Genomic DNA, 14,437 nt, shown 5'->3' on the forward strand with positions numbered 1-14,437 from the left:
TGAGATCCCCAAAGATAGGAAAGCTGCCGCGGTTATCCCCCTCTTCAAAGGGGGAGACACTGTAGACCCAAACTGCTACTGACCTATATCTATCCTTCCCTGCCTTTTCTAAAATCTTCGAAAGCCAAGTTAACAAACAGATCACCGACCATTTCGAATCCCACCGTACCTTCTCCGCTATGCAATTTGGTTTCCGAGCTGGTCAAGGGTGCACCTCAGCCACGCTCAAGGTCCTAAACGATATCAAAACCGCCATCGATAAAAGACTATACTGTGCAGCCGTCTTTATCGACCTGGCCAAGGCTTTCGACTCTGTCAATCACCACATTCTTATCGGTAGACTCAACAGCCTTGGTTTCTCAAATGACTGCCTCACCTGGTTCACCAACTACTTCTCAGATAGAGTTCAGCGTGTCAAATCGGAGGGCCTGTTGTCTGGACCTCTGGCAGTCTCTATGGGGGTGCCACAGGGTTCAATTCTCGGGCCGAGACTCTTCTCTGTATACATCAATGATGTCACTGTTACTGCTGGTGATTCTCCGATCCACCTCTACGCAGACGATTGGATGCAGTCTATCACAGTGCCATCCGTTTTGTCACCAAAGCCCCATATACTACCCACCACTGCAACCTGTATGCTCTCGTTGGCTGGCCCTCGCTTCATATTCATCGCCAAACACTCTGGCTCGAGGTCATCTATAAGTCTTTGCTAGGTAAAGTCCCACCTTATCTCAGCTCACTGGTCACCATAGCAGCACCCACCTGTGGCACGCGCTCCAGCAGGTATGTTTCGCTGGTCACCCCCAAAGCAAATTCCTCCTTTGGCCGCCTTTCATTCCAGTTCTCTGCTGCCAATGACTGGAACCAACTGCCAAACTCACTGAAGCTGGAGTCTCATATCTCCCTCACTAGCTTTAAGCACCAGCTGTCAGAGCAGCTCACATATCACTGCACCTGTTCATATCCTATCTGTAAATAGCCCATCCAACTACCTCATCCCCATACTGTTATCTATTTTATTTATTTTTGCTCCTTTGCACCCCAGTATCTCTACTTGTACACTCATTTTCTGTACAGTTATCACTCCAGTGTTTAATTGCTATATTGTAATTATTTTACCACTATGGCCAATCTATGGCCTTTCCTCCGGTATACTACCTCATTTGCACACACTGTATATAGACTTTTTTTCTACTGTATTATTGACTGCATGTTTGTTTATTCCATATGTACCTCTGTGTTGTTGTTTGTGCTGCGCTGATTTGCTTTATCCTGGCCAGGTCGCACTTGTTCTCAACTAGCGTTCCTGGTTCAATAAAGGTGAAATAAATAAATAAATACATAATTAATTGGACATGATCTGGAAAGTCACACCTGTCTATATAAGGTCCCACAGTGGACAGTGCATGTCAGAGAAAAAAACAAGCCATGAGGTCGAAGGACTTGTCCGAAGAGCTCCGAGACAGGATAGTGTTGGGGCACAGATCTGGGGAAGGGTGCCAAAACATTAATCACTCTGACAGAGCTTCAGAGTTCCTCTGTGGAGATGGAAGAACCTTCCAGAAGGACAACCATCTCTGCAGCACTCCACCAATCAGGTGTTTATTGTACAGTGGCCAGACTGAAGCCACTCTTCAGTGAAAGGCACATGACTGCCCGCTTGGAGTTTGCCAAAAGGCACCTAAAGGACTCTGACAATGAGAAACAAGATTCTCTGGTCTGATGAAACCAAGATTGAACACTTTGGCTTGAATGCCAAGCGTCATGTCTGGAGGAAACCTGGCACCATTCCTGCGGTGAAGCATGGTGGTGGCCGCATCATGCTATCGGGAGGTTATTCTGCGGCATGGACTGGGAGACAAGTCAGGACCGGGGGAAAGATGAATGGAGCAAAGTACAGAGATCCTTCATATGAACCTGCTCCAGAGCACTCAAGACCTCAGAATGGGGCGACGGTTCACCTTCCAACAGGACAACAACCCTAAGCACACAGCCAAGACAACGCAGAAGTGGCTTCGGGACAAGTCTTTGAATGTCCTTGCAGAGCCCAGACGTGATTCTGATCAATCTCTGGAGAGACCTGAAAATTGCTGTGCAGCGACGCTCCCCATCCAACCTGATAGAGTTTGAGAGGATCTGCAGAGAAAAAATGTGAGAAACTCTCCAAAAACAGGTGTGCCAATCTTGTAGCTACATACCCAATAAGACTTGTGGCTGCAATCATTCCCATAGGTTCTTCAACAAAGTATTGAGTAAAGGGTCTAAATACGTATGTAAATGTGATATTTCAAATTTTTTTAAATGAATTTTCAAGAAAAATACATTTTAGAATAAGTCTATAATGTAACAATGTGGAAAAAGTGAAGGGGCCAGACGACTTTCCAAATGCACTGTATATTGGGGTAAAAAATTAGACCGTAGCCTTCAATTAGCAAAATGGAACATGAAAGTGTTTTTATATGATTTTAAATATATAGGCCTATATGCCTACTGTATTTTATTTTATTATGCGGTCGTCTCGTTTTTGTATTTGAAGCGTGTTTTTATCCTTTAACTTCAGCGGTGACAGAGAACTTGTTGATCCTATGTTTTAGCGGAGATCTTCTTTGTATAAAGTGATGAGGAAAGGTGGCAAAAAAGCATCTAAATGACGCACTTAGCTCTTCTACGAATGGTCTGTGGCAGTCGGTAAATAATAAGCTTTTTCAACTCCAACTTCAGTCACAATGGTTTTGGGGAAACAGCTCTTTGTTTTAACGATGCTTCTTTGACAGTTCTAATGATATACCTAGCCTTAAGATGCTTTTGAGAAAGCGGGTCCTGTTGAGTTTGCTGTCAAATAAGGACATGGTCATCACGGTTTACTCATGGTTGTATTTGTCTCATCAGGTCTCTCTGGACTATTTGACACAGGTCTGCACCATGCCAGCCCCTCTGGCCCAGATGCCTCAGTCATGAATTTGATCTCTGCTCTTGAGTCCCAGCGGGGTCCCCAGCCTCAACCCTCCGCCTCCTCCCTGCTTTCCCAGTTCCGCACTCCGTCCTGGCAGACAGGTAGGCATGTGACCAGGCATGTGTTAATGTGTTTACATTCAAAACGGGGTTGCAAAAGTCAATATGACATTTCCAACGCCAAACAATGTCGACTTGTTATTCCTCTCTTATGTCGGCATTGTTGCGCCTCGCCTTATTCTGAACGGTGATTACTGTCAGTGATTTGTATTGAGTTTATGTTGGTGTCATTTGGATATTGGTTTGTCTTATCTGTTTAAATTTTACAGGAGGGGAGTGGGTTACAATTTATTTACTCATGCTTGTCAGTTTTTTTCAGTTGACGGGTGTTGAATAATCGTCCTCTTGTCGCTTTATCTGACCCTGACAGCGATGCACACCCCTGCCCCTGCCGAGCTCTTCATCTCCGGCTCGGGCTCCTTCCCCTCTTCCTCTGCCCTCTCGGCCTATCAGCACCCAGCCTCCTTCTCCAGCCGCTCCTTCCCCACCCTCCAGGACACTCCCACGTTCAGCCCTACCTCCAATGGACTCCTCTCCCCCCACGACCCTCTGCTACACATTAAGGGTCCCGCCCAGTCCAGCCTGGGCTTCGACCGCCTCCTGTCCTCTCAGGGCGCCGCCGCAGCCTACCGTGGTGCCCAGGACTCCACAGGCGCCGCCTCCTCAGCCCAAGCTTCGTCGGCGCTACACATCCAGTCCCACCAGTTCAACCTGCTGTCCTCCCAGCTGCAGGACCAGTCCTCCCAGTTGTACAACGCCTCAGTGTTCTCCTCAGCCCAAGCTCAGGCTCAGGCCCAAGCTCAGGCCCAATCTAACTCGGTCCAGGAGAGGGCTGTGCCCCGGCAGGACAGCGTAATCAAGCACTACCAGCGGCCCACGCCGTCCCAGTCACAGCTCTCCTCCTCGGCAGCCCACTCCCTACAGCAGTACCTCAGCTGCGGAGGAGCCGGGTACCAGCAGATAGCCCACCCTCGGCATGCCGGCCTTTCCTGCAGCCCCCCTGGGTGACCAGAGTCCCTCCTCGGACCACAAGGCCTCTTCCCGGACAGAACAGGTTTATCGGCCAATCATCCAGCCCCCTTACTCGTCCTCCTCCACTTCAGCAGTGGGGAAGGGCGCCAAGAGCAACTCTAGCAGCGGCTACTCCTCGGCCAGCTCGGTGTCCTCCTCCCGCACCCCTCACACACCCCCTTCTGCATCCTCCACTTCTTCGACCTCTTCTTCTTCCTCCTCTGCCTCGGGAGCCCACCCCTCCAACTCCATTCCCCCCTCCAGCTCTAGCTCGGGCCCCTCTAGACCGCAGCCTCCCACCCAGAGTGCTCCCCCAGCTCCCCAGCAGCAACAGCCCCCTCCAACCTCATCCTCGTCTGCCCAGCAGCCCTTACCCAAGCACAGGCTCTCGAGCTACAGCTCACCCGCACCCCTTGTGAAACCCCCCACCGCTGCCCTCGCAGGCCAAACCCCGCCGCAACCGCAGACCCAGTCATACTCACCCAGTCAGCCCCCTCTCTCTCCCACCTCCCCCAGTCATATGGCGGCTTCAGCTCCCCTCAGGCCCAAGACTTGAGCTCATCTGGGGTAAGAAAAGGCTATGGGAGCCTGGGAGGGCAAAGCCAGTCGTACTCTGCGGATGTGGTATACGGGACTGACTCTGCTTACGGTTCCCTCCCCTCCTCACTAGGCGGAGAGGGAAGTCCGTCAATAGGTTACGGCCCAGGCCACTCCCCCGCCCTTTTACGGTCGGGTGGGCCGTCTGGGGGTGGAACCTCAGGAGGCGGTGGTAGTAGCAGCTCAGGAGGTGGGACTTCCGGCTCAGGAGGAGGAGCCACAAGCAGTATGGTAAATGAGAGAGGAGGTGGCGGAGGAGGGTCTTACCATATCCCTGAGTCGATCCCCTCCCCGTCGGCCAACTCTGGGATCATCCGTCCAGGGTTGCACTCCCCTGCCACTGCCTGCCCCACCAAGACCGCAGGTGGAACGGGCTCCAACAAATACATCCCCTCTGTCCTTTCCCCCACCTTCATGTCCTCCCCTCAGGGCTACCCTGACACCAGAGGCCCTCGGCCCCAGTCCTACCACCCCAACTCCAGCAAGACCAAATCTGACCCCAGCAGCATGCTAAGTGTGGGCTCTCAGAGGTCTCAAGAGGACGTGGATGACGACTTCTTGATCCAGCACCTTTTCCAAGCCCAGGCCAGTCCAGCGTCCCAGGAGTCCCATCACCACTCCCAGCAGCAACAATCTCAACAGACGGCCCAACAGCAGGCACCTCCACAGCCCGTCTCCTCCACCACAGATGGCGGCAAAGGGCTGTCGTCCTATGAGCTGGGAAAGAGCTCTGAGGAGAGGTGCCACCTCCAGAGCGTTATCCGCACTCACAGCGCCACCTCCAGCACCGAATCGGGCGGGGGGGTTACTGGCCTAGACAGGCAGCTGGAGATGTCTCTCAAGAAACAGCAGCAACAACAACAGAGGAATGACAGACGAGGTGGTGGCAGGATTGGAGGAAGAGGAAGTGCTGAGCAAAGTCACCCCCTCCTCCACCACTCTCTGGGATCAGTGGTGCACTACGGCCGGGGGGACCCATACTCCCTGGGCCCCCAACACACCTCACACCCGCAGCAACAGCACACTGCCTCCCATGCCCACCTTCAATCCCTCACTCAAATGGACCCGCAGAAGAAGCCACAAGAGCGCTCGGAGCTGGTGTACCCACGCAAGACCCCCGAGGTCCAGCAGCAACAACACTCTCAGTCTCAAGCCTCAGCCACCCTCTTGGATTCCCCCACACACCAGTCCCACCAAACGCCCCACCTGCTCCAGTCTGTGCTGTCCCACACCACCCGCAACAAGATGGAACCCCATCAGCAGCAGCATTCGGTGAGCCAACAACAAGCTATGATGGATGGAGCCGGAGGGCGAATGGGCCCGAATAAACACCAGACTCCGACCCAGCAGGCTTCCCAGCTTCAGCTACAACTCCAGTCCCAGGCTTTGGAGGCCGCAGTGGCGGCCACTCACTACAGCCAAGGACCTCCTCAGCAGGACCAGAGCCAGTCCAAGCAACAACAGCAGAGCTCGGTGGTGTCCTCCCTGGACATGCTGGAGTGCTCGCTCTCCCAGACCTCCAGTACGGATGGAGGGGGAGTGGAGGGGAGGAGAGGAGGAGGGAGTGGTGGAGGGAGTGGAGAGTGCCGCATGCAACAAGAGCAGCAGAGGCTCTCGTCCCACCACCCTCAACACTCAGAGGGCCACTCATTACTCTCTGAGCCTGACATGGGCTTATCCGCCTCCTCGCAAGTGCACCACCTCCCCCAGCACCATCAACAACAGCAACACCCCAACTCACACCACCAGCAAAGCCACTCAGGGCACCAGTCTCAAGGCCATGCTCACCCCCTGTCCAACCACTTGCCCCCTCCCTCAGCTTCCACACACTCACAGCAACAGAAGTCCCAGTCCCACCCTTCCCAGCTCACCCTGGGCCAGCAGGTCCAATTGGACCAGCAACAGCGCTCTGAGCAGCACCCGTTTGACACTGTCAGCCCTGTGGAGAAAAGCGGCGGCCAGAGCCAGAATCACTTCGTCCCACTCACCTCCATCTGCTTCCCAGATTCGCTCCTGCAAGACGAGGACCGCTCCTTCTTCCCTGGCATGGAGGACATGTTCTGCTCGGACGACTACTCCAAGTCTAGCTGCACCGGAGGAAGCGCAGGCCCAATGCAGGGGGAGATGAACAAAGAGGGACCAGGAGATGGCCATGAGGAGGCCATGAAGGCTAATTCAGGTGGAGGAAGTGGAGGGGGAAGCGGAAGAGCCAGCTACGACATGCATGGCCACCACGGCGGCGACCAGGGCTACGTGCAGTACTGCCACGGTCTCTCCGAGTCAGGCAGCAGCACCATGGACCTGGACTCCCTTAAGACCCACGAGCTGCCCTCCACCGTCAATGCGGAGCAGCTGGGCCTGATCCAGTTGCAGGGCCCTGGAGGCATGGGTGTCACTGGCCCGGGGAAATTGTCCTCGAGTCCAGGTGGGGGTGCTGGCGGTACTGGTGTCAGTCCTGGAGGCCTCACCTCACCCATCTTCTGCTCTTCGCGCCCCAAGAAGCTACTCAAGTCGAGCTCGTTCCATCTACTCAAGGAGCGCCGGGACCCCAGCACGCTGCCCAAGAAGAGCTACGCGCAGGAGTACGAGTTTGAGGATGACGAGGACAAGGACAACCAGCCGGCAGACATCCGCCTGAACAGCCGCCGGCTCCCCGACCTCCTCCCTGACCTGGTATCTAGTTGCCGTAAGACAGGAGTTGGGGCTGGAGGAGGAGGCACGCTCAGCCCCCTCATGGGAGACCTTAACTTCTACCACACGACAGGCTACCCCCCCCTCGGCCCCCCTCCCCAGCTCATGTCGCAGGACATGGTCAAGAAGAGGGGCCGTAAGCCCACCAAGCAAAAGAGAGATGGGCCTCCCAGGCCCAGGGGTAGGCCTCGCATTCGCCCGCAGCCAGAGCAGCACACGCCCTGCGAAATGTTGACCGGTGAGATGGGAGGAGGAACCGGAGTAGGAGGGGGTAATGGAGGAGGAATGGAGGGTAAACTGGGCAGGGATCATGGTGGTGGATGCAGGTTGAGGAGAAATGACATGTTTATGGAGATGACTAGGAAGGACCACATGCAACAACACCACCATCAGCAACAACAGCATCAGCTCCACCACCAGGCTCCACAGCATCAGGAGCCCATACCACCTCTCAAGGTGAGTGATTGAATTGAACTTTATTAATCCCCAGGGGGAAATATAGATGTCATAGCAGGCCTATACTTAAAGGGACATTACACTTTCAAATCAAAGATTGTCAAACAGTTTCAGATCTCTAAAGTAGTCGAATGTCAAGATTTAACCACTTCCCATAAATCTGGATTTACACAACTGATGACATGGGATTCGAATGCATCATGACATCTGACAGCTTTTCATTTTGGAGTGGAATGTTCCTTTAATGTGGCGGGCATAGCGAAGTTTACTGTACTCTGTACTCTGTTGGCGTTTTAACAAAACCTTTCCCGTTTTTTTCCTGTCGTAGATCAAACTGCCCATCGGCTCCATGTCCTCTTCCGACGACCTGCTGAGGATAGACTCTCTGTCTGGTACAGACCCCGCTCTGTCGGACGGCTCGGTGGGCTCGGCACCCTCCCTTGGCCTGAGTCCCGGACCCCCGTGCGGAGGGACAGACTCCAACAGGACCCAGAACAAGAGCAAGCAGAACAGCCAGATGCTGAGTGATGGAGTGGACGGAGAGGGGATGGATGGAAGGGTAAAGGACTTTCACATTTGTTTGTCCACTGAATCGGTTTAAATTGTTTTATCCTTTGTGTTGTATGTGACAATATTACCCTTCTTAGGTGGTCAAATGAACAGTGGAAAGCAGTATTTCCCCTCTAATCTATTCCCGCTCCCTCTCTGTCTCGCTCTCAGGTGGAGGAGAAGGATTCGGAATCCAAGGCGGGCTTCATGGCCTCCTTCATGGACTTCCTCAAGTCAGGAAAGAGACCTCAGGGCTTGGAAATGCCTATGGGAATGGATTCAGGACATGGTGACACCTCACCTCTCAAATGTGGCGGTCTCTGTCCCTTGTCCCCAGTGCCGCCTCCATTCGGGGAGGGTGAGGGCAACGGCGGCCTGGCCCTGGTTGGCTGCCCCAGCCCCTGCAAGCGCACCCTGGATGACGAGCTGAAGAGGAACCTGGAGACGCTGCCCTCGTTCTCCTCGGATGAGGAGGATTCGGTGGGCAAGAACCAGGACCTGCAGAAGAGCATCTCCTCAGCCATCTCGGCTCTCTATGATACACCGCAGCTGGCCTTCCAGCCGCCCCCTCCTCCTCCCCCACCCCAGTCCCAACCCCAACCCAGGCAGGCCCAGCACACATCGACCCCTCTGCAGCCCCCCACCCTCAGCCCCCAGACCCCCTCACACACCCCTCACACCCAGCTCCAGGCGGCCGAGCCAGCTGTACTACAGCGAGAGGACCGGGAGATGGAGGAGAATGATGATGATGAGGAGGAGAGGAAGATGGGAGGAGGAGGGGGTAATGAGAGTGAAATGAAGGTTATGGAAGAGGAGGCGCCAGAGTTTGAAACACTTGGTGTACACAAATTAGAAGGTAAGGGAAATACCGGGCCGATACAGATCATATTGATGATATTTTGTTGTCGATGATTGCCAATGCCAGTATGGCAAAAGGAGAGAAAAAAACATGTCCTTGCGAGGTGAGGGGATCAACTGAGATTGCAAATGAAAACTTTGTCATATTTGGATGACAAGTTTTTAATAAAAGTTGCACAGTACAGCATAAAATGTGGCAAGCGACCACTTAGTAGTAGTTTCCCACATATTTACTATTTTGGCTCAGATGTAATAGTATAAAATATTGTACCATAGTATCTGAGCCCCTTGACTTTTTCCATACTTTGTTTTCTAAATTGGATTAAATTGTTGTTTTTCTCAGCAATCTACACACAATACCTCATAATGACAAAGCCCCAGAATACCCCAGACATTTTTGCAAATGTATTGAAAATAAAAAACGATCACATTTACCTAATTATTCAGACCCTTTTCTCAGTACTTTGTTGAAGCACCTTTGGCATCGATTACAGCCTTGAGTCTTCTTGGGTATGATGCTACAAGCTTGGCACAGCTGTATTTGGAGAGTTTCTCCCATTGTTCTCTGCAGATCCTCTTAAGCTCTGTCAGGTTGGATGGGGAGCGTCGCTGCACAGCTATGTTCAGGTCTCTCCAGAGATGTTCGATCGGGTTCAAGTCCGGGCTCTGGGTGACATTTAATCCTCGTAAAAATCCCTGTCTTAGGTCAGTTAGGATCACCAACAATAGTAGAGAGTGATTTATTTAAGCTTTTATTTCTTTCATCACATTCCCAGTGGGTCAGAAGTTTACATACACTCAATTAGTATTTGGTAGCATTGCCTTTAAATAGTTTCACTTGGGTCAACTGTTTTGGGTAGCCTTCCACAAGCTTCCCACATTAAGTTGGGTGAATTTTAGCCCATTCCTCCTGACAGAGCTGGTGTTACTGAGTCAGGTTTGTAGGCCTCCTTGCTCGCACACGCTTTTTCAGTTCTGCCCACAAATGTTCAATAGGACTGAGGTCAGGGAGTTGTGATGGCCACTCCAATACCTTGACTTTGTTGTCCTTAAGCATTTTGCCACAACTTTGGAAGTATGCTTGGTGTCATTGTCCATTTGGAAGACTCATTTGCGACCAAGCTTTAACTTCCTGACTGATGTCTTGAGATGTTGCTTCAATTTATCCACGTAATTTTCCTACCTCATGATGCCATCTATTTTGTGAAGTGCACCAGTCCCTCTTGCAGCAAAGCACCCCCACAACATGATGCTGCCACCCCCGTGCTTCACAGTTGGGATGGTGTTCTTCAACTTGCAAGCTTTCCCCTTTTCCCTCCAAATATAACGATGGTCATTATGACAAAACAATTATATTTTTGTTTCATCAGACCAGAGGACATTTCTCCAAAAGTACGATCTTTGTCCCCATGTGCAGTTGCAAACCATATTCTGGCTTTTTTATGGCTGTTTTGGAGCAGTGGCTTCTTCCTTGCTGAGCGGCCATTCAGGTTATGTCAACATAGGACTCGTTTTACCCTGGATATAGATACTTTTGTACCTGTTTCGTCCAGCATCTTCACAAGGTAATTTGCTGTTGTTCTGGGATTGATTTGCACTATTCACACCAAAGTACATTCATCTCTAGGAGACAGAACGCGTCTCCTTCCTGAGCTGTATGACGACTGCGTGGTCCCATGGTGTTTATACTTGCGTACAGATGAACGTGGTACCTTCAGGCATTTGGAAATTGCTCCCAATGAAGAACCAGACTTGTGGAGGTCTTGTGATACAGTGAATTCTAAGTGAAACAACCTGTCTGTAAACAATTGTTGAAAAATGTACTTGTGTCATGCACAAAGTAGATGTCCTAACCGACTTGCCAAAGCTATAGTTTGTTAACAAACATTTGTGGAGTGGTTGAAAAACTAGTTTTAATGACTCCATCCTAAGTGTATGTAAACTTCCGACTTCAACTGTATGTGTATAAGGTATTTGTTTTTTTTATATTGAATAGATTTGCAAACAAGAACCTAAGAACCTGTTTTCACGGTGTCATTAAGGGGTATTGTGTGTAGATTGAGGAATAATAAAATTTAAAAAATCTATTTCAGAATAAGGCTGTAATGTAACAAAATGAGGAAAATGGCAAGGGGTCTGGATATTTTCCGAATGAACTGTATATAGTGAATATAAATACATTTCAAAGATTATACTGAATTACAATTCATCAGTCAATAAAAATGAATTCCTTAGTCCTTAATCTATGGATTTCTCATGACTGCGAGTACAGATACGCATCTGTTGGTCACAAATACCTTAAGGTCGGGGTGTGGATCAGAAAACCAGTCAGTATCGGGTGTGACCACCATTTGCCTCATGCAGCGCGACACATCTCCTTCGGATAGAGTTAATCAGGCTGTTGATTGCGGCTTGTGGAATGTTGTCCCACTCTTCAATTGCTGTGCGAAGTTGCTGGGTATCAGCAGGAACTGGAATACACTGTCGTACATGTCGATCCAGAGCATCCCAAACGTGCTCAATGGGTGACATGTCTAGTGAGTATGCAGTTCATGGAAGAACTGGGAAATTTTCAGCTTCCAGGAATTGTGTACAGATCCTTGCGACACGGGCCGCACATTATCATGCTGAAAAATGAGGTGATGGTGGCGGGTGAATGGCAGGATCTCATCATGGTATCTCTGTGCGTTGAAATTGCCATTGATACATTTCAATTGTGTTCGTTGTCCGTGCTTGCCCACACCATAACCCCACCACCACCATGGGCACTCTGTTTACAACGTTGACATCAGCAAACCGCTCTCCCACACGACGCCATACACATGGTCTGCAGTTTGAGGCCGGTTGGACATACTGCTAAATTTCAAACGGCTTATGGTAGAGAAATTAACATTCAACAGCTCTTGTGGACATTCCTGCAGTCAGCATGCCAATTGCACTCTCCATCAAAACTTGAGATGTGGGGTTGTGTGACGAAATTGCACATTTTAGAGTGGCCTTTTATTGTCCCCAACACATGATGCACCTGTATAATCATCATGCTGTTTAATCAGATTCTTGAAATGCCACACCTTGTAGCTGAATGGATTATCTTGACAAAAGAGAAATACTCACTAACATGGATGTAAACAAATGTGGGCACACTTTACATCTTGCGTTTGTTTTTGTTCAGTGTAGATAATATATCTATTTTTGGCACCAGGAAAAAACGTTCCCCTTCTCATATCTTACAAGACTTTTCTTCATATTCTTGTTGGGTCAGCTCATGCCCTATTTTTCTTCGAATTTATTTTCAGGAGTTAGCTCATGACAAATAATTATTTTAGCCTGTGGCTGTGCTGTTGCTGTACAATTCTGTCCTTGAATTGCACACAAAGTAAAGAACTGAGTAATAGAAACGTTATGATGATAGTTCTAAAAGTTTGAACTGAATGATATTAAAGGCCCACAACTGTGATCTTTACAGCTGTTTTGGTTCATTTAAAGTACACCGTATATACCTATTGATTCTTGAAGAAAATTACATGATCACTTCTCTCCATTTTCCAGCTTCCCTCCCAGAGTCCCAGGAGGCACCAGTCGCACCCCCACCTCCCTCCGCCTCCCCCGCTCAATCCTTCTCTCCCTCTCCCCCGCCTTCCCCCTTACCTCCCCTCTCTCTCCCTTCATCACCCCTGCCGCCACAAGAAGAAGCACAACAGCAGAAGTCCCAACCTCTGAGCCCCCTCCCTCCTTTCAATCCCTCCCCTCTTCATCCTGCTCACGCAACCCTCCCTCTCTATCCCTCCCCTCTTCATCCTGCTTCTGCCACTCTACCTCTCTCCTCCCCGCTTCCTCAGTCATCCCCGGCCACGGATATCCCCAAGTACTCACCGGAGCCCCGCGCGTCCCCTGAAGAAGCCCCTGCCTCTCAGGTCACCTCGCTGCACGTGGCTCAGAAGCAGGAGGATGCCGCCATCGCCGGAGAGAGCGAGGAGGATGAGAGCGAGAGCGGAGGTGAAGGCATTTTCCGAGAGAGGGACGAGTTTGTGGTGCGTGTGGAAGACATTGCAACTATGAAGGTATTTGTGTGTGTGCGTGTATGTGTGAGTAAAAAAATACATCACTAATCAACAGTTTGTCAAAATAGTCCATCTGTTCCGTTAAGTGTGTGAGAGTATGTGTGTGTTCATATATGGTAGGTGTGTGTTCAGTATGTGATGTATTGACTCCCTCACCCCTCAAACCCTAGCTGGCTCTGAAGACCGGTCGAGAGCCTCCCCCCATCTGGAGGGTGCAGAAAGCCCTGCTGCAGAAGTTCAGCCCTGAGATCAAGGACGGAGAGAGGCAGTTCTGTGCCACCAGCAACGTGAGTCAGTCCGTCTGTCCACCAAACACATGACTTGTCACTGCTCAATATCAACACAGCATGTATGTTACTGTCTATCAACAGGGCAGGCAACGGAAAATATTTTAAAACATTTTGTTAAAATGAAATTAAAATTCTCTACCTGATTCAGTACCTTTTCCTCCATTTAGTGCCTAATGAACACGACCCTGATGATGTCTGTCTATGTGTGGTTGTTTGTTGCATTACAGGTCGTCTTAGTTCTCAGAAGAGTGCTTATATCATATTAATGTGATTCCTGATATCTAAAATGCCCAAACTGTTTCTAGATCAGCACTCGTACTACTTTGCCTTTTTAGATTCTAACAAATGGACAGTGTGGTCCTGGTCCTAGATCAACACTCCTAAAGTGAGGCACTTTATGACTGTGGATCCTGATATACACCGTGCAGCACAACTGCAATAAAGATAGACCCATTGATTTGTGTAGATCCCAAGATAGGTACTTATTAAACAGCTACTCATCAGGTATCCAAATAAACAAAATGGCTACTCTTCCTCAGTATCTGGGCTATTTTGGAGATGCCAAGAGGCGGTACCAGCGCCTGTACGTCAAGTTCCTGGAGAATGTTAACAAGAAGGACTACGTGAGAGTGTGCTCTCGGCGACCCTGGCACAGACCATCTGGACTGAGGTACCCATTAGGGGATTTATTCAATTCTAATCTAGACATATCCAGTGTTTTTTTATGCCTTCACTTCTCAAAGTTATTCTTCCACCTTGTCATTGAACAATCCATAAGACAGTACTGTCTGAAAGATACGCTTGGAAGGTTTATTACTTGCACCTCTCAAATATACATTTCGGAGAGTGCTGTCCTGTTGAATGTCCATGGACAATGTTTAAGAGGAAAATACTAGCCTAAAGAGCTAACAT

At 50.1% G+C, this 14,437-nt stretch overlaps 1 protein-coding gene across 1 annotated transcript in view; it reads left to right on the forward strand.

Moving 5' to 3' along the window:
* Nucleotides 1–14,437, forward strand: part of LOC124048532 (proline-rich protein 12-like) — a 50,530-nt gene that overhangs the window by 17,552 nt on the left and 18,541 nt on the right. Inside the window, 9 exon segments of the mRNA XM_046369407.1 lie at nt 2,890–3,054; nt 3,383–4,008; nt 4,010–4,519; nt 4,522–7,767; nt 8,096–8,326; nt 8,488–9,172; nt 12,724–13,235; nt 13,406–13,522; nt 14,065–14,195. Coding sequence (XP_046225363.1) covers nt 2,890–3,054; nt 3,383–4,008; nt 4,010–4,519; nt 4,522–7,767; nt 8,096–8,326; nt 8,488–9,172; nt 12,724–13,235; nt 13,406–13,522; nt 14,065–14,195 — 6,223 coding nt within the window.

This window comes from Oncorhynchus gorbuscha, linkage group LG11, assembly GCF_021184085.1.
Source record: "Oncorhynchus gorbuscha isolate QuinsamMale2020 ecotype Even-year linkage group LG11, OgorEven_v1.0, whole genome shotgun sequence".
Lineage (NCBI taxonomy): Eukaryota > Metazoa > Chordata > Actinopteri > Salmoniformes > Salmonidae > Oncorhynchus > Oncorhynchus gorbuscha.